This window comes from Sinohyriopsis cumingii, chromosome 4 (genome assembly GCF_028554795.1).
Source record: "Sinohyriopsis cumingii isolate HCF-2022 chromosome 4, ASM2855479v2, whole genome shotgun sequence".
Taxonomy (NCBI): domain Eukaryota; kingdom Metazoa; phylum Mollusca; class Bivalvia; order Unionida; family Unionidae; genus Sinohyriopsis; species Sinohyriopsis cumingii.
The window spans coordinates 73,827,327-73,847,665 of NC_142964.1; the positions used below are offsets into that span (position 1 = coordinate 73,827,327).

General features: G+C 33.2%; 1 protein-coding gene across 21 annotated transcripts in view; it reads right to left on the bottom strand.

Moving 5' to 3' along the window:
* Window positions 1-20,339, bottom strand: part of LOC149801452 (uncharacterized) — a 227,224-nt gene that overhangs the window by 84,916 nt on the left and 121,969 nt on the right. For 14 of the 21 annotated variants that reach the window (XM_089955600.1, XM_089955607.1, XM_089955584.1 and 11 more), the window contains exons 20-24: window positions 16,243-16,310; window positions 14,743-14,870; window positions 11,712-11,889; window positions 5,592-5,615; window positions 4,933-4,971 (exon numbers count right to left, since the gene is read on the bottom strand). In XM_089955600.1, coding sequence (XP_089811726.1) covers window positions 4,933-4,971; window positions 5,592-5,615; window positions 11,712-11,889; window positions 14,743-14,870; window positions 16,243-16,310 — 437 coding nt within the window. The remainder of the gene's footprint in view (window positions 1-4,932; window positions 4,972-5,591; window positions 5,616-11,711; window positions 11,890-14,742; window positions 14,871-16,242; window positions 16,311-20,339) is intronic. The other 7 variants (XM_089955585.1, XM_089955588.1, XM_089955591.1 and 4 more) reach the window with 2 other exon arrangements.

Here is a 20,339-nt window from a genome sequence, read left to right on the forward strand (position 1 = left end):
GACATTTTGGGTAAATGGAGCAGTAACTTTACACAAATGTGTAACTTAAACAGAAAATTATTATAAAGCAAATACAACAAAAAAAAATTCATTATCACCCTCAATTATTTCATTAAGTTTCTCCATGCACAAAATTACATATATATCCATTAATTAAGCTAGCAATAACTACAAGGGTTCAGTCCTCAGTGCATCTGATATACATGTATGTAAAAAAAAATTAAAACTTTAGTAAAAGTTTTAAATTATCTACATTAATTTACAAGTAATTTTAATTTCATTATGTTTTCTTTAATTGAGAAATAATCTCTCAGATTTAAATGGATTGAAGGTCAAAATCAAGTTCAAAATATGAAATTAACTGTTTCTTGTTATTAAATTCACTGAAATTGGCTCAGTGTAGACAACTGAAGTAGAAAGCATATATACAGTCAAAATTAAAATATAAAATGTCAATCAAACTTCTGTTTCCTAGTATATATGTACTATAAAAAAAAATAAAACATATAACAGTAAAATACCTGTTTCAACTGTTTATTCTACTTAATGTCATGCAATGGGGGGCATAGAGAATTAGATCAAACAAATTCTCATGTTATGGGCTGTTTTTGAGTTGAGAAAATGATAATCTGTCACTCACTCAAAAAGCCATCTCCTAACCTCTACCCATTGCAACAACTCACGCATACCAGTGTCATGATCTAATGTATGATCTAACACATGAAAGGTTTCAAGGGAACTTTTTCAATTTTGTTAATGGTTTGAAAGAATTAAGGTAAACCTATTTTACACTTACTCTATTAAGACTATTTTTATCTATAAAACTGAAAACTCATAGCAAATAAAGGAACTAACATGAATGGCTCAACTTGTTTACAAAAGCAAAAACAAAAAGAAAAAGGAAAGAAAACGTACGAAAGAGATCTGAATGCAAACCTTCAATTTAGGTCCCCAACTTTGATCTCAAATAATTTATTTACTAACTTAGCACAGGATCAAACCTTACTCAAATGTAAATGAATTTTGTCTTGATATTTGTCACAAGAAGCAATTCCACACACTATAATATAGACATTTTGGGTTGGGGGGGAGAGGGTTGCAACTAGTTAGCAGGATAATGCTGTATTTGCTCATGAAAGTAAAACACACATCCAATTTTGAAAAAGGAGACCTAGATCTACCACTACATGATGCTCCAGCAAATCAGTGTCTATCATGCCACAATAAAACAAAATAATTACCTGGACATAAAAAATTGCCTTTCTTTCTGTCCAGATAATTCATGTGCTAATGAAAATTATTTTACAGTTGGATGGAAACTTATATTAAAATCAACTGGTTAAAACCCAGTAAGTTTCAATCATCATTGCAAATTTATCAATGACTGCTACCCATAAATAATAACATATGCATGCAGCTGGTTGGAATGAGCTCTAATAAGAGATTGTTTCAATAATGTAAAGACAGTCTTTGACAAAAGAATGTTTTACCACAATTAGCATATGCTGCATCTACCTCTCTATGCATATGTATGTATGTATGTATGTATGTATGTATGTATGTATGTATGTGTGTGTGTGTGTGTGTGTGTGTGTGTGTGTATGTGTGTATGTATGTATGTATGAATGTATGTATGTATGTATGTATGTGTGTGTGTATGTGTGTGTGTATGTATGTATGTGTGTGTGTGTGTATGTATGTATGTGTGTGTGTATGTATGTATGTATGTGTGTGTGTGTGTGTGTATGTGTGTGTGTATGTATGTATGTATGTATGTATGTATGTATGTATGTATGTGTATGTCTGTATGTATAACCTTACGTCTGAAAACTTTTTAAGATATCCATATTTTTCTTTACAACTGTTGGAACCTCAATGTCAACAACTGAGCAAATATTAAATATTTTAATTAAGTATTGATTTTATTTTAGTTATGAGTTTGATGTAGAATATTGGCAATATGAATAGTGGCATACTTGAAAGGGAGAGAGTGAGTGAAAGAGCGAGACTGAATGCATATATTATGCATCTTATATTTCTTACAACGCATGTATTAAATCTTTTCTCGTACAATTCAGTATTGTTTTTGTTGTGCATAAAATAAATGGAATCACTGAGACTGGTTCTGAAATTGAATTACAGAATTCCAAATAGGGAATGAAAAATGAAGATCAAATGTCCAAGATGAGGCTGTCAAGGAAAAATCTGCCACTGGATAAAATCAAAACATAAACTTCCGAAACAACCATGCTTGAAATATTGAGCACTTTGCCACAAATGTATGTAAACCCATTTTAGTTTACTGGAAATGGTAAAACAGTGAAAACAACCCATACACCAGTTAATCCACTTTACAAAGAATGTGATTTGTCTACACCAAGTCTTTGATTTTATCACACTGAAATCAAGAACAGTCAAGAGTGTTATCTAATAATTTATTGTCTATTGGCGACACATTTAGTACATCTATGAAACATGGATAGTTAAAAAGGTTTCATGGTTTATCATTGTCTATTCAATCACCTGCTGTTGAATATATTTCAAACATTCCTAAGTTTAGTTCCCACTTAATGCTTAATTTTAGATTTTACACCTTTGAAATGATTGCATAGTTTGAAAATATGGTGTCTGCAAATTGGAGAGCTAAGATTCTTAGGTTAATGATGGTACATATATTATTTTTCCTAATATGCCCAGGAGATCTGATGCATAATTTCACTGAAAAATTGGGTGTTTGGTTTGGGAGTACAGGCTTATCACTGGACACTGCTTTCCAAACATAAAACATTTACTAATATTGTTTGCTGAAGTATGGGATGGTCTTTCACTGAGCATTGGCTTATAATTGGAGAAATATGATTTCCCGCAAATAGCAAAGACCTTGATTGGATGGTGCATTAGTTGCTGGCAAATCTAATTCTTTGCTGACTGCAATTGGATGTGTGTTATACACAGCAAAATACAAAATTTGTAATGCTTCCTATCCTGTGCATGGGAATATAATAATCTTATTGAAAGAATAGGTGCACAGTACATAATAACTCTGCACATCATGCGTGTAACCAGTTGGCAAAGTATAAAAAAATCCATCCACCTAAAACGTAAGACTTACACAACACGTGGTCTGAAAGTAATCAGGTCAAACAAAAAAATTCAATATTCATTTTTCATGATTTCAGTACAGCTTTTTTTTAAGACCTGTGTGTTATATCAAAGATATAAAAATAGTTTTTACATATTTTGTTGACTTAATTTGTGGGAATAATTTAAATTTAATAGCTTCAAATTAATGGTGTTCAGATACAACAATTAAAATGAATACCATATATATTTGTTTACAGAGTCCTACTTCAAACTGCACAGACCCAGATCTGACATTGTACAATCCACTGGCAGATCTGGGGTCTATGCAATCTGTTAAGATTAATTAGTAGAATGAACAACACAGACCTTGGTCTGCAGGCATATTATGCTAAAGCAGCTTAGGATCTTTGTTGTTAGCAGTTTGAATCAACTTATAAATGAGTATATACAGTAATAAATCAATTTATTCATAGTGAATTCTGACCAATATATGTTTAAAAAGCATAGAAAAACTATGAGCTGAAAATAATTGTTAATCAAAAGCATGAAATGAACAACAAAAATGGAGAATGTTGTTAAAAGTTCACATGCATATAAACCTAAATATTGCTGAGTCTTTCAAATAAATCTAAAACTTACATAACCAAACAAAATCTACTGCAGAATAAATAAAAATATCAATATTTTATCACCACATAATGCATTAACGGGACTGTGTAATACAGTTGTATATCTAACAACACACGGGAATAAAATTACAGAAAATCATAATTTGAATCATTATCTTTTTGTTGTTGTTATTTATATCTCGGCAATGTGACTAGAAATACAAAAGCAAGAAAACTCTAAACCTTACTGTTTCCATACTTACCACACTACCACAAAGACTTTATAATGATGTAAAAATATACATGTACCCAAGACTGTTAGATATATGTGATCAGTAAGAGACCAGATGAAAACTGTTAATACACATGCAAATGGAGACTGCTGTATCTCCTAACGGTAGAATTATTAGTGCCATGTTTCCGGTATGGAGCTGTTTTATGCACATGCAGTAACATTTCAACAAAATTTCAAGTTAACAAAATCACATACACAATCACAAACTATAAATAAATGCACATTTTTCCTGGGATTAGCAAATTCAGCATAACGCAGTATTAAAACCTGTTCCTCTTCTACATGTATATTTACAAAAAATGTTAATAATAAATTGATGACAAGTATACCATGACCATATTGTTAGATGAAAATGAACTGATTTGTAGCTCAAAAATATTAACCGTGTGCTCAGCAAGATATTTATATAGATAAAGTTAATACTATTTAATTATGGGCTTCAATACATTCTGCTATTCAGTTGATTGCAAACATTTACATGATGTTTTATACCAGCCAATATCTATATTTCACAGCTCAGTAAAACAACATATTAAGCCAAGCAAACGTCCATAATTTTATTACTTTCATGCTATGGTTCATCTGACAGGAAAGCTCTGTGGTCTAAAAAATATCCCGAAGCAAGCACAATGGGTTATTTTGCAGAGCTGAAATCACTTTGAGGAAACCAATAAAGTGAATTGCTGTTGAGAATGCAAGGTTTTTACAACCAATCAGAATTCAAAATAAATTTTGACAGTAACAGAAAATGTACTGCTTTTCAAAACTCAACCATCTGCAAACAGCATAAATCTACATCCATTACATGACTGATTAGCATAACTTGGTTTAGGCTGATTTCTTGATATCCCTGAGACATCAAGTTATATTTGAGCTACATCAAGAAATATAAAATGTAGGGCAAGGCAGTAGGGATGGTTTCTATGATGAGCCATTATTTCTCACCTGGCCCTCATAGAAGGAAATACTGGCAGATCAGGATGTCTAGAAATAGAGGAGTGAGATGGAGCAAGGGAGGTAACTGAGAATGTTGGATGTATAATATATAGGAGACCTCACTGAAAGTGTAAGAATGGGAATAATACTAGACTCTAAACATAAGACTCTGTGCAGTCCAAAGAATAATAGCATATTTCTGTTTTATTCTTTTTCAAGTAAATACAGAATTTTCAGAGATTTGTATTAAATGGATTTACAGGCAACTGGGTTAAAATGGAAAAATATATGGAAATGAAATGAAAGGTGCATGACGTTCAAATAAGCGTAATCATAATGTAAATGAAAATAATGAAATGAATATATGAACCAAATAGATAAATAGATGAAAATTTTAATATCAGAAATATTGTCAAAACAATATCCTTTAATTTAGACCAAAGTACTTAATTTAAATTTGATAGTGACTTAACCATAATTAAAGACCTAGCCATGCTGGGTCAATTTCTCACAAATGTATTTTTCATTTTGGGATTTCTAACATAAAGAATGTGTTTATAATGTGTTTAGGAATCTATGTCTGAATATAGTATACATATAAATTATTAGAATGTTTAAAAAAATACAAAATGTATTTAGTTAAGCCAGCACCAATCATGGTTACCTACCTTTGATTTTCAAGGTCCTTAATCCTTTACATAAAATCAAAATTCATGAAAATATGAAACATGAAATCAAGACTGATAAAATGAATCAAAATTAAAATGGTGACAAGAATGACAGGTAGCAAGTGAATGTATGTATGAATCTATGCTGTGAAGAAAAATAAAATATCCATCTAAAAATACTGTTTGACAATGTGTCGCCAACCTGCATTTCCGATGATACATCACTGAAACTAGCAATTTTGTACATACCCATAGTACAGCTTGGATAACATAAATGCAAATTTTCTTCAGTCAACTGATTTGTTCTGATACTGCACTCTACATTGCATAACATGATGGCACTATGTAGGATCCAACCATCATGTTATAGTAGGTATCACTATGATTACAATTCAAACTTATTAATTTAATGATGGATTTAACACTGTTGTTAACCACCCCCAAATTGGGCTATGATCAGATATAATCAATGTCAATTTTTTAATAAAGCAATACAAAAAATGTATGGTTTAAGTTATGCCAAAAATCAATACCTTAAAACTGTAAATAAATAAAAATTAATAAGTTATTGTTCTTATTCTTGAAAAGAACAACAAAAAAACACTCCAAAATAAAACCCAGCTTGAACATTTTGTATTTCTATATAATATTATACTGCAAGATGTAATTAAAGCTCTAAGAGATCACACAATATATTCTCAAGTAAGCAAAAGGCCCAAGTGGTCCTATATCACTTACCTAGGTTACATAACCTAACAGTTGACCATTTCACTATGCTTGCTGATGTATTATTGTAAGATCACAAATCTTACTAATCTCCTACCCTTGATACCATGTCAATTTCACATATTTTACCATCGTCTGATAAAATAATTCCAAAGAAATTTTCATAATTAATGTGCATAGATCTTCCTCATAATTCAACCTCATTTTAATATGGTTTTAACATCCCTTTTAACACATGATTGTCTATATTAGAGTAGTCCAACATCAGTTCCATTGGCCAAATGGCCTACGGACCATTTTTTTGTGGATCATGCTCATATAAGAATTTAGTTCTATATTTACAATAGTATAATTGCTATAATATATATCATGTATGGCCCATGAATGTTACATTTTTGGTTGATGTGGCTCCAAGTGTTGAAGATACTGGACAATCCTGATCTATTTCATGCCAAGAAAATGAGAGTTAAGCACCCTTCCCAAGAACACATTCAGGCAGCTGATCTGGGCTAGTCATGTTTTGAACCCATGATCCTTGAATAAAGTCATTTGCTCTACCAATGTGCTATCTCAACTCCCTTCTTGATGATAAAAACATTCTTAACAAGTTCTATCAAAATCAGGCGAAAAACTCAGCCAATCAGATGCAAGAACACCTTCTCGACAAGCAAAGATCTTGATTATTACTGAACCCAAGATGATGAGATCAGCATATTTATTGGGTTCCAGCAAAGTCTGATCAAAATTTGGTCCACAGAATAGTAACAAGCTCAGCAAATCAGACACAAACTTAACTCATAAATGTACACATGATAACTAATATAAGAATATTAAACAAGGTTAATCAAAATCTGAAAAGAAATAGTTACAGAAATAGCCGTTCACATGTTTATCCAGAGTAAGATCTCTTCATTAATCTGCATGGATATTCCTCACAATCATTTTTATTTGAGATATTAACAATAAAAGCCCATTTACCACATCTATCAAAATTCTACATGAATGGTAACAAACTCAGAAAATCAGTTACATAATTGCCTCATCAATATGAGTACATCTGCATCACCATACAAATAATGATTAAATAAGCTTATATTCCAAATCTGATAAAAATCAGACCTGAAATATGGCCTCTTGGGTGATAGCTATGTCAGCCAATCAGATGCCATATCTCCTCATTAATATGCATGGATCACATTATCCAAATCATCTGAGATCTTGATAATTTAAGTCTATGACCTCTTCAGGGTCATTGTATAAACTCACAGCCTGGTGAGCTAAAAATGCTAGTGATGTAAGAACAAGTACATTCTGATCTGTCTATTTACTCTCACCTATCTTAAAGAGAAGGTTTTGTGAGGTAGTAATGGGGCAGCCTGTAGTTGTGGGTTGAACACCACTTTTCAGCGCATGATACACTATACATAGTGGCCAGTTTATCTGGTAGAGGAAAATCCTGGGGAAAATCCCCAAGAAAAAAAAAACAACCAACTCAAAAGAAGCTACTATCAAACTTTCTCAAGTAGCCACACTGACTGTAAATGAGACTCAAATCGACAGAGAGGTGAGATGGCAGTGATAGGTAAATGCAAGCACCTGAGACCACTTGGCCACCCTGGGACCTAGAGACAGCCTGTTCCAAGGGAATCTGACTAATCCCATATTTTTTAAATGCCTTGTAGTCAAGATGCTTATTTTAAAATATTTTTTCAACGACTGCTTTTATGGCCCTCTTTTATTCAATGAAATTATCTGATTTTTAGAGGATGTTATAAACAAAGAATAAATAGAAAAGTGTTTGCAAAGTATATATCTAAACTAAAATGGCAACACACTGGGAATATATATCGAATGTGTATAGTATACACTCAAACTGAGAAGCTTTAATACCTTTCAAAAGTAGCTGAATGACACATTTCCTAAAGTCTGAATTTTCAAACCTTGTTCTAGGTTACTTGCTTCTTACCCCTAATGCTATCTACAACTGTTAAAATATTCTAGTAAAACTAAGGTCCTGAAAACAACAAAAAGTTTAAAGGACAAAGATGGACTTTTACTACTAATTATTGCTTGTGTATCTCTGAATTCGACAAAATATGAGCTAATACATACATATGGGACTCTTTATTCTCCGGTTTTCCGAAAGATTTTATCATATACAGTGCTGTATTCAATACAATGCTAAATCCTTACAATGCTGTATCCAATACAATCCTGTATCTAACACACTGCTATATCCAATACAATGCTGCATCTACTAAAATGTTGTATCCAATACAATGCTGTATCTAATATAATGCTGTATCCAATACAATGCTGAATCCTTACAATGCTGTATCCAATACAATGCTGAATCCTTACAATGCTGTATCCAATACAATGCTGAATCCTTAAAATGCTGTATCCAATACAATGCTGAATCCATACAATGCTGTATCCAAAACAATGCTGAATCCTTACAATGCTGTATAAAATACAATGCTGTATCCAATAAAATGATATATGTACATGGCTTCTTAAGTTATTTGGAAGACAATTTAAATGGTTAAAATAAGGAGTATCATTTAAAGCAAATGTTAACTTTTTTGTATATTTCTCATTCAAAGAACATATGTGTAGTTATCCACTGACCTCTGACAATTTACCTGTACACTACCAGTATACCATATTATGATCTATTCAAACTATTCATTTGCTCAATCCACCATTGTCCATCAAAGTGATCACATATGACATGCCTGGCTTCCCTTCTATTGTTTTGTTTGTTAGCTGACAATTCTGCTGAATGATTTTACTCATTATGATAAATCCGCATACTTTAATCCAGCAAATAACATTAACCCTTTACCTCATTGAGTGTATGTCTTTGTAGGATGCTGATACACATGTATTAAAGTTACATAATGCAGTGAACTAAACAGAACACCTGTTACCTATTTGACTCCATAGACATAGGCCTGCCTGTTAACTGTTACAGCAGTGTAGTATATGTTACATTCAACATCAATCTGAAGCATTTTATATCTTTTGTACACATTCTGTATAATGAGATTTAAGAGTAAAATCTAATCATTACAGCTGTATAATATATTTTCATGGAAGAATTTTTTATGTGCTTTAAAATCTTTGGAGAACTTGTTCACCGTCAAGCCTGTGAAGCTGCATGACCAACCAAAGACGCCATTTCTCCTACTAAAAATTAAAGTTCTTTACCTTCATCTACATCACTAAATCATCTGAATTTGATAAATTATAAAAACTCAGTGTTGCTTACATCAATATCAGAGCTTTTTACCTAATTTACTTAAGCTTTCATAGTACTGTTTCTATTTGTGCAAACTCCAGAAAAGTACTGAATGAAATCCATGGCCTCCATTCTGAAGAGTGGAGAATCTGACGAAGTTACTTGAAATAGCAGATTACAACCAGAATTTAAATAGCGACCATGTGATGTGATGTAATGGTCATTCAAATCAATGAATGTACTACCTGATAAGGGATTTTCACCAAAGGTGGCGCTATGAATAAGAGCTCAAAATGGCTGATGTTTACAACGATCATCCAAAGGCACTTGTATTAGAATGGTGTAGAATCATCCAAAGGCTCTTCCATGTGAATCAGGTTACAGAAATATCCAAAGGTAATTCCATGAGAATCAGGTAGAGGTATCCAAAGGTGCTTACATAAGGTAAAGGATTAAGTCATCCAAGTCAGAAAATGTGGCCAAAACAACACTTGAATTTGCTGATTGCCATATACTGACATAAGGTGATGTGATGCAAGATGTGCAGAAGAAACCATCTACTCTGAATTCAGGTTTAATCACCTTTAGTGCTACTGTCATTCAAAATGAGTTCTGCACTGTTTAATTAAAACAAAGCACACATATTTAAGTTAGACAGCTGATGGAACACTGACCATTTAAACTGAGGCATTTGTGTGCTTTGACAACACCAACATGGCTTCAAAATGACAGAGTGGAATGTAAATTTTTTTTACACAAGTAATTGTTTTCTTTAAATGATGCATTTCCATCAATATTTTGTGTTTAAAACATTACCACTTTAACATATTCAAACATTATTGCTCAAATATGGGTCAATTACAAAAATATATAGGCTGGGGAAGGGGAGAAAAAATAACTAGTCTACAGTAAGGACTTGTAGACTAGGATGTATGTAAGCTGTCAGATAACTCACATATTGGTTTTAACAGCATTATCAGAAGTCCCATGTGTAATACATTACTAAATTCTATACTGCAGCAATATAAAGAGTCCCATATGTAAATAATACATTTGGTACTTCAGCAATATAGAGTACCAAATGTAATATTACATTTGGTACCTGAGCAATATAAAGAGTCCCAAATGTAATACATTACATTCTGTACTGCAGTCCAGAATGTAAAACACACTAATCTATAGATTCTAGCAATACAGAGTGCCAAGTAAATTACATAAATCTTGTACTGCAGCAATATAAAGAGTCCAGAATGTAATGCATATAAAATTATGTACTGAAGAATTATTTATTGATAGTTTTCAAAAGTGCCCCAAAAATTAGCTTAAATGCCAGTGACAATGAAACATTTCAACTAAAGTATTCTAATTCATATACAGTGAGTGACAAGGGTGTTCTTGTTGTGTTGTCAATAAGGAAATCTCATGACAGCTGAGAAAATATCATTATCTCATATTATGATAAAAGCAAAGTCTAAGTAACTCAGTGAAATCTTATCATTCAAGCTTTTAGTGTTCTGGATTGCCATGGAACTGCAATCTGACTCAAATCAAGATGTCAGATAAATGAATCTCTGACGGACACCGATATGAACTCATGTTTTGTTGATCTTTCAATTCACCAATCAAACTGCATCTTTCACATTTATTAATGTGAACAATTTCATCTGGAATATATTGTTTCTATTGATAATTGATACTCTCCCTAACACCAATTGATAGGTTACTACTAATAAGTAGACCAGGAATTTCTAAGTAGGTCTCAATTTTAATCAAATTCATTAAACTATGTATATCAAGTACAATGATTTCAATCTATGTTATGGATTCACTGTTACAGTCCAAGATGAATTTTCAAAAATATCTTCAAAGTCTGTGTGCAGTCTATGCTGCAATTTAAAAAAATTATGGTACGAAGCAATATAAAAAGTTCTTTATTTATATTCAATCACTCTCATCAAACTGCAGTCTGATCACATGTCATAAGATTTCCTTGTATTTGACAAAAGCAAAAGAATTCAAAATCAAGTGATCACCATTAAAAAAAAACAACAATTTGTAGAGTGACTTCAGAGTACACAAATGACATTAATAATGTGATATTTCAGATACAGAATCTATATGTCACTTTTTGATACTCTGCAGTTACATACCGTTTTTCTGCCTCTTCCAGCTGATGTCGGAGCTGTACTATCTCCTGCTGCAACTCATCCACAACTTCATCAAGTCGTTTCTTGCCACCCTCCACCAGCAACATCTGCCCATTAATCAGTGCCACCTGTTTCTCCAGGGCCTCTTTCTCACGCTTAAGTCGATGGACCTCCTCTTTATCTGTAAGAAAACTGTCACATCAAATCTACTCAAGTGTGGATATATTTTAACAAATGCATCATGAAATCCATTCTTTGGGGTCTTTGATGTATACCATATTAATGTCATACAATAAAATACAGCAAACCTCTCTTGAAATACTATCCCTTATGCCACAAAAGCCCCAAACTTTCAAGACAGGTCGTCTTTTATAACAGGTTTGTACAACAAGTGTGGCTTTCATGGTTGAATTTCAGAACTGTTCAAGAAGGAAAAGAAACCACAACCAATGTACATATATTCCATTCTTTATTAACAGTTCTTGCATGCATTCATCTGAAGACAAAATTATATAGCAGTAAAGATATACTTATGTCATTCAGCATGAATCATATTTATATTTGAAGATCACATGTACATCTATTGGCATTAGAAATTGTTTCTTATTTACTCCTTGTCTTTACAACACCATGAATTTGTTTTATTTCCTGATGTTCAAACTGCTAATTTGTTAGTGGTGTCACTACTTTTTTCAATTACAATACTTCTTTTCTCCATTGTTAAAATTTGGCACTTTTTTGTTGCAGGTTCTCCCAATATTATCTGGGGGCTAGGCAGATCTGCCAACCCTGATGAGTCTGTCTCAGTAAGGCAGCTGATTTTTTTTCTGTAAGATTGACCAGTTTTCAGTAAAGTGTAACAAAATAACAATAACTGCTATAATTGTAAAGCTGGAAAATGTAATCAAAAGTTTGATGCATCAATGATAAACATTATGTTCAACTGAAAAGTTTGTAAAGTATGCACTGACTTTATTTACCACAAGTACAGTTGCACAAACTCTAGTTCCAAACCCTATGTAGCTCAATGGCTTGTTGCTATCTCTCAACATGGCATAATTCTTGGCTTAATCCATAAAAGATATAAAGAGACTAAATTTATAAACAAAGGGTGTAATTGGTTGCATTAACTTGAACAGATGATGGTTGCGGGATGTAATTATTGTACCATCAAAATAAGCAATAAACAACACAACTCTTTAACAATAACAACTGGGAAATGATTCTCACTTGCCAGTTTAATAAAAAAAGACCTCACTCATCCCCAGACATTACATATTAACTTCAGAGACAAACAATGTACATGACCACTACCTTGACTATAACACTAAACTGGCAGTTCATGACATGGCACTTCAGCCTGGTTTACAGTCTATAACAAATTATACCAAATTTTTGACCCGCCAAATTCACAAAACAGTAGCCAGCCTCCTTTTTCTTTTTCTTTTTTTTTCATTTGTTATTGGTCAGAACAGTCTTTATTTTTCAAGCAATCATGGTTACAAATTATGAAATAAAGGTCAGTGACGTTTGTCTGTTTTGTGATGTGGTCATTCATACTGTTGGAACAATATGATGTAGTTTAGTCTGGTGTACAATCTACGATAAATGACACTCCTTGCATGACCTATAAAATTTCAAAACCTGATCGCCAGTCTTTATTTTTATTTATTTTTAGAACTGTCTGAGTCGTCATAGTTACAAAGGATTGACTAAAGGTCAGTGGTGTTTATCTCTGTGATTCGGTTGTTCATAGCAGTGTAGAAGACATTGTGGTCACTGGTCGTATTCAGCAGATGATTGCACACTACACTTCATTTATATAACAAAATTGATCCATGCATTTTGATTGTGGTTGTAAATGACAGCTGGTCGATCAAGAAGGTTTTAAAGTATATACAAATTTTAAATCTATATTTCATGAACATATAAAAAGATCTGGGGAAAGCAAATCCACTTTTAAAGTCAACCAAGTAAAGTAGATATTGGAAATAGCTGTGTCTTGCCTGCTGCATTCCTTGTCTACTCTACTTCTGTAAGCCTGGCCGTGTTTTACAAAATTTCACCAAATTTCTCCTCAATTTGATGTTTTACATTATTTGGCTTATGGTATTTTGGACAATACTGGACCTTCAGTCATAGGGATGGAAAGCAGAATAGATGAAAAATAGACTGATTTGCTTTCTTCTGTTCACCAAGTAATTAGAAATGATACAAAAAATCTCAATTTAATTAAGGAGATTTAAGCAGTTGAGTGAAACTGTGGACAGGCTCTGTATTCAACTTGAGTGCTCAAACTCAAAATTTTCTTTGTCATATGACTTATATTTGTTATATTGTTACAAAATAAAGTATACATATTTAACAGACTTCTGTATCTAGACGAATCGCTACCTTGAAATCTCTTGAATTTCAATTAATTTATTTTAGGCTATCGATATTTGAGTCTAAGTGTACACTCAAGTTAAAGAGTTTAATGAATATGGTGAAAGGTCCTTTTGACAAAAAGTTTACCTGGCAATAAATTTAAATGAAAATACTCTGTCCTATTAAAAGGCTGTTTTTGTATACTCGAGTAAAGTACTCTATCCAATCAAAAGGATGCATCTTTACACACTGAGTAAAATAATGTCCAATCAAAAGGCTGTATCTGTACACTTTGAGTCAAATGCTGTCCAATCAAAAGGCTGCATCACTTTGAGTGAAGTAATCTGTGCACTCAAAAGGCTATATTTCTACACTTTGAGTCAAGTATACTATCCAGTCTAAAGCCTATATTTGGACACTTTGAGAAATTTTTTCAAAGTATGAAGTAGCATTTGTAACTTGAAACACCGAGTCAAGTTTGATGACAATCTTTGGTAATCCTTCAGAACAAGAAAAATAGGTCCCTGTCAACTACTATGTATGAGCAACAAAATTAGTCTCCAAAGCTGAATGCATTGGTTTTGATGACTTAACATTCATTAATGTGCACAAGAGAAAACTACCAAGCCTGGATGGGTATTTTCATAATAACTGAACATGTTCCCACCTTTCTGAAGGCCAGTCCCATCATGGCCATAGTTAATGATGAATCTCTGATGCCTCTCCTCCAGGTTGTCATGCTCTTGTTTCAAATGATCGTATTCATCCTTCATTCTATCCTTCTCCTTGGCCAACCTGCAGGATATATAAATCATTATGTAACAATTTCACAACATGCCTATATAACATTTATGTCCCACCACAGTGACATAAATGAAAAAATTAACCAGCTGACAGACAGATGGATGTACATACAGTCATTTGTAACACTATAATTATAAGCACTTTCCAAATCCATGTCTGGGCTGCGTAAACAGATGACTGAAAATCTATATTTGGCTTGGCCCCTGTACCAAGAAATTCTTGACAATACCAAGGTCTTACATAGTACTGAAAATTAAAACTCTTCATGTTTAACAAATTTTCAGGAGGAAAAACTGATCTGGTCTGTGTGTATAAGTCAGAGAAAATATATAAAAGGACACAAATGCATGGGTCATTGATATTCAAATCGTGCTCATACATAGGGAAGATTTCTTTTGCTGCTATTAATGTCATACAGTAACAAGATGTTTGAAGAATGTTGTCTTGTCTTCTCCAGTGTAACATAGTCTAAAAACCTTTCAAAGTTGTTAGAATAAGAAAAGATTACCTACTTTTGGCCATGGTAAGTAGCAAGCTTAAAGATGAATCTACCATATTAAATTTTGTGACTGCATACAACAGTGTCTGAGAAACAAAGCTGAATGCAAAAGCTTAATTACTAAAGCCTGAAAAGTAGGTCACTGTGACCTCTCTTGTCCCATAGTGAGCAGTACCCTCAAAGATCAAGTGTAATCACTTTACATATAGGACAATCTGAGCTCAACATAAATCTTAAGGTATGGATAGGGAAATTTTGCAGAGTAACTGCCTGGGATGGTTGTTATCAGATAGTGCAAACCCTGACTGGGTTTGGGTGGCTGGACTGGGTACTTGTCTATCCCTAAAAATTTTACTTTGTCAGTAATCACTGGAATGTGAAAAGCAGTTGACCATGACCTTCTTTTGCAAATGATTCATAGTTTATAAGATGAATACACCCTTCAAGTTTTATGACTGTATATACAACAGTGTCACGGAAACTGTCAGTTAAATGCACAAACCTAACACTGACTCTCATGCCAAAGTCAAAAAGTGATACCAATGTATTGCCTATGCTTTGCAGGGAAGACAAACTTGATGGCCATGAACACAGTCTGCAGGTGAGACAGGAAACCTAAGTATATTAGGGTACTAATATTTTACAGATAGCAAACTTATATCCTAGTTTCAGTTGAATACAGCAACTGATACAGAATATATATTTTCAAAAACTGTATCACAAATCTTACTTTACAATGCTGCCACCAATAGAAAACTGATACCTATGCCGAGACAATAAGAGGCAAGGCATTGTTCATATTATTATCATCATCAGAATAGTATTTTTGGCTTTAATAGTGTATTAGGATGGTTAATTTCTGACCTTTCCAGTTCTACGCGGGGTACCACAGATCCGTCACCTCCAATAGCATCCTTCAGTGTGACGTTCTCCTGCAAGACAAGGTAACAATTAGAAATATTAACGCTACTGGTGTATCATTACTGACTGTATACATCAACAATACAAGAAATTATCTTAAAAATACTTATTTCTTCTTATTTTAATGGGAACAGCGGTAGAGGATGAAATATTTTCTCACAATTTCTAATGAAACTGCTCAGTATGCAATGACAGGTAACATTCTTACCAGGATGATCAGATTGAAATTGTATAATATGCCATCATTTGATTCTAGAAATATCATTAAATATAGAGTTTGATCTGTTTTGTGTATCTCTAACCCTTAATAACTGAGTCAGCTATGTGCACTAAGCATATGCGACTGGTTATATTGTTTGTAATCTGGTATTGGCACAAGCCACAGGCTCCACTTTTAGCTATGGCTGCCTGCAGTGTTTCCTTGTTTCTCGTGAATATGCAAACCAAAATTGCATGATGAACAAGCTAATGAAATAAGCTCTTGTCTCAACAGAAATGACCACTTACTGATTGAGAAGTGACTGTTTGGAAGAGAAAATCAAACTGGCTCCCTCAGTCAGCATGAAAGTTAATGTTGAGTCAACCATCCATGAAAATTTTATTCAGGCTCAATGTTTGATTGAATATGTTATGCATATTTATGAGAAACAATGTAATCTTATTACCAGTAGTCATGGGTGAAAAAAATAGTGCATCAGATTTTCAGCCATCTCACAACAACCATAATCTGGCAATGGGTACACAAGGATCAGCCGTTACACACGACTAACACTAATGGCAAGGGTTAAATATACAATACAATACTTCAAAACATTAAAAGTCTGAACTTCCTATATATCTTGCTAGATGTCATACTTGATGACACAAATTAGGAAGGTAAATACCTGGATAATCTCTAACAAGACTGATACTACTGAATAGAAAAGAAAACTGAGTTCACGAAGGGTTACAACTAACAGAGGTAACATGTTTTACCCAAGGTTCTTTCTTCAACAAATTATAGGAAGTTTCTTGCAGTTCAGACATCAAAAAATTAGACTACCTATGATTTACTTTCAAGAGAAATAGTCCTGGACTCTTTCAAAATTGTTTATGGTTAATATACAAATATACCTGAAGAATTTAAACAAAGCACACTTAAAGGTTACGACAAATATTTTCTATACTTGCTTATAAGTCAAGTCCAACTGCAAACTACAAATTCAAACCTGCCACTGCATATTGTGCAGAACTGGGTCTATGCAGTTTGCTAGGAGCAATTAGTGGAATAAACAACCTAGACCCTGATATGTCAGCATATTATGAGACAGCACATCAGTCTGTGTTGTTTACAGTTGAACTGCTCTTGTATTCAATTTAGCACTGACAACTGTATCTGCTTATACTATGATGCCATTATCATTCATTATTACCTCCCTTAAAATCAGTTTTCCATCTGAAGGTGACTCTTTCAAAAGAAATGTGTGAGAGAAGTATAATGAATATCTGTGCTAGAAATGTGTCCATATGCCACAGATGCCTTCACTGATATAATGTAATTAAAGAACAATGGTTTCAAGTTGACAAAAGTCCATACAATGTTTCTGGAAAACAGTAAAACATCATATTTGTGCAAGGTTCTTCAAAAATCAAACTTGGTCAAGGTCTTCTTTAAATAAAAAGCCTTAAACAAACTTCTGTGTCTGTTCATTAAGTCCTTCAAATTACTTTAAAGTTAGTGAGTGAAAACTAAAAGAAAAGATTTAAGTCAAAGAGGGGTCATAACTCACACAAATGCTGTTGGAAAGCAGTGTAAGTCAAACATGACATAGGTCTTCTTAATGGAAAAAGCTGATTTCAATCCATTGTCTTTCACAAGTTACTGAGAGGAAACAAAATTGATGAAAAAAGTTGTTGGACAGAGAGATGAAAACTCATTGTAATTCTGCCTGAATGTTGTGAAAATCAAACCTGATATAAGTCATCTTAATGTAAAGTTTTTTTCCTCCAAATTTGACTTCAATCCCTAAGGTTCTTAAAAAGTTACTGAGCAGATATTAACTTGAAGAGTTAAGATCGCAAAAAATGGGACAGTACCTCGTAAAGTTTTGGAAGACAATCTTCTGAAAAGAACTTGATCTTCTAAATGCAAAGCCTTGTATCAAACATGATTTCAGTCCATGAAGTCCATCAAAAGACAAAGCATGGAAACAAAGCAAAAGGCAAAGTCTAAGTCAAATAAGGGCAATAATTAAAAGCAAAATTCTGGAAAATGGTTAAAAATCAAATTACCTAGGACTTTTTAACATGAAGCCTAATGCCAAATTTTGCTTTAATCCAATATGTATCCTTTAAAAGTTAACGAACTAAAATGATTTGTTGTTGTTGTAGGATTTAATGCCATTTTCAGCACAAGATAGGATGTACATGGCAGCTTGTATAAATGATGGAGGAAGAACCCAGGAAAACCCCAGAAAGTACCACTGACCCACGAAAAGCTACTGGCAAGCTTTCTCCCATACCTACGTTGGCCAAGTCTGAGACTCGAACCCATGCAGACAGAGGTGAGATGGCAGTGATACATAATGGTGAGCGCATTAGACCACATGGCCACTTATGGCCCCGAGATAAAATGAAATTTATGACATCACCAAAAGGAAGATGAACATGGGCAATATCATACGTCTCCTCCTAAATATATTGGGGACATAAATGAATTATGTACTGAGGCCTCTGCATCACTGAGATATACTGGGGACATAAATGAGTGTTTTGCTGAGGCCTATTATGTCCCCTCCTAGATTACTAAGGACATAAATGAACTATCTACTGAGGACACTGGATCCCTGAGATATACTGGGGACATAAATGAATTATTTGCTGAGGCCTATATGTACCATCTGCTTATCATTTTGATTTTCGATTGTATTTTACTAGTCTACTTCCAAAAATTATATTTGATTTATTTTAATAAAAATTCCATTATGTCAGAAACTAAACTAACAAACCAAATTCATCTTCCATGTTCTTAATTATTAATAAATGTTATGATTTAATAAATCAGTAAATTCAGAAAACATTCAACTGGTAAACTCATATTAGACACCTTATTAGACAAAAAATTCAAACAACAGTGATTAAATGAACATGCCATACAGTTCTACTGACTACTTTATTCACAAAAAACATCTGTAGGTCATTTGCTAAGGTATTACATTGGGTCTTTGGATCTATAATGGGTCCAAGTGCTTCTGGCTATCATTGGGAAGAAGATGTCAGATAGATTAAGAAGTAAAGACTATGTACAGATTAAAACTAACTTTTAAAAGTTAAGATTTTACATCCAACTATTTATAAAACAGACCAAAGATTCAAAGTTTAAAAGGGTCAACAGCTTAGACCAAAGTCAAATTTCTGAAGAGTCAAAAGCTCAGACCAAAGCGTCTAAGTTCATGAGGGTACTTAGACCAGAGTCTAAGTTCATAAGGGTCAAAGGCTCAGAACAAAGTGTCCAAATTCAAAAGGGTCCAAATCTCAGACCAAAGAGTTTAAGTTCAAAAGGGTCAAAGGAACAGACCAAAGAATCCAAGTTTTAAAGGGTCAAAAGAACAGACCAAAGAGTCCAAGTTCAATAGGGTCACAAGAACAGACCAAAGAGTCCAAGTTTTAAAGGGTAAAAAAAACCCAGACCAAAGAGTCCAAGTTTTAAAGGGTCAAAAGAACATTTGTTGTTGTTGTTGTTGTTGAGGAGTTTAACGCCATTTTTCAACACAAGATAGGCTATACATGGCAGCCAGTATTAATGGTTTCCAACAACAAAAAAGTCCGAAGTAAATAAAGTTCAAAAGTGTGAAGAAAAAAATTAAAACTTGCTGTAATAGCCTGAAAACCTACGATCATTTACATACATATGCAAAAACGACTACCAAATTTCATTTGTCAACCTAATCTTCTTCTTCTTAATTTTGTAATTAAGGATTTGTCACAACACACACACAAAATTTCAAAAATTTAAGGGAATGGCAAGTAACATAAACAAGATTTTCAAGATGGGTGCCATG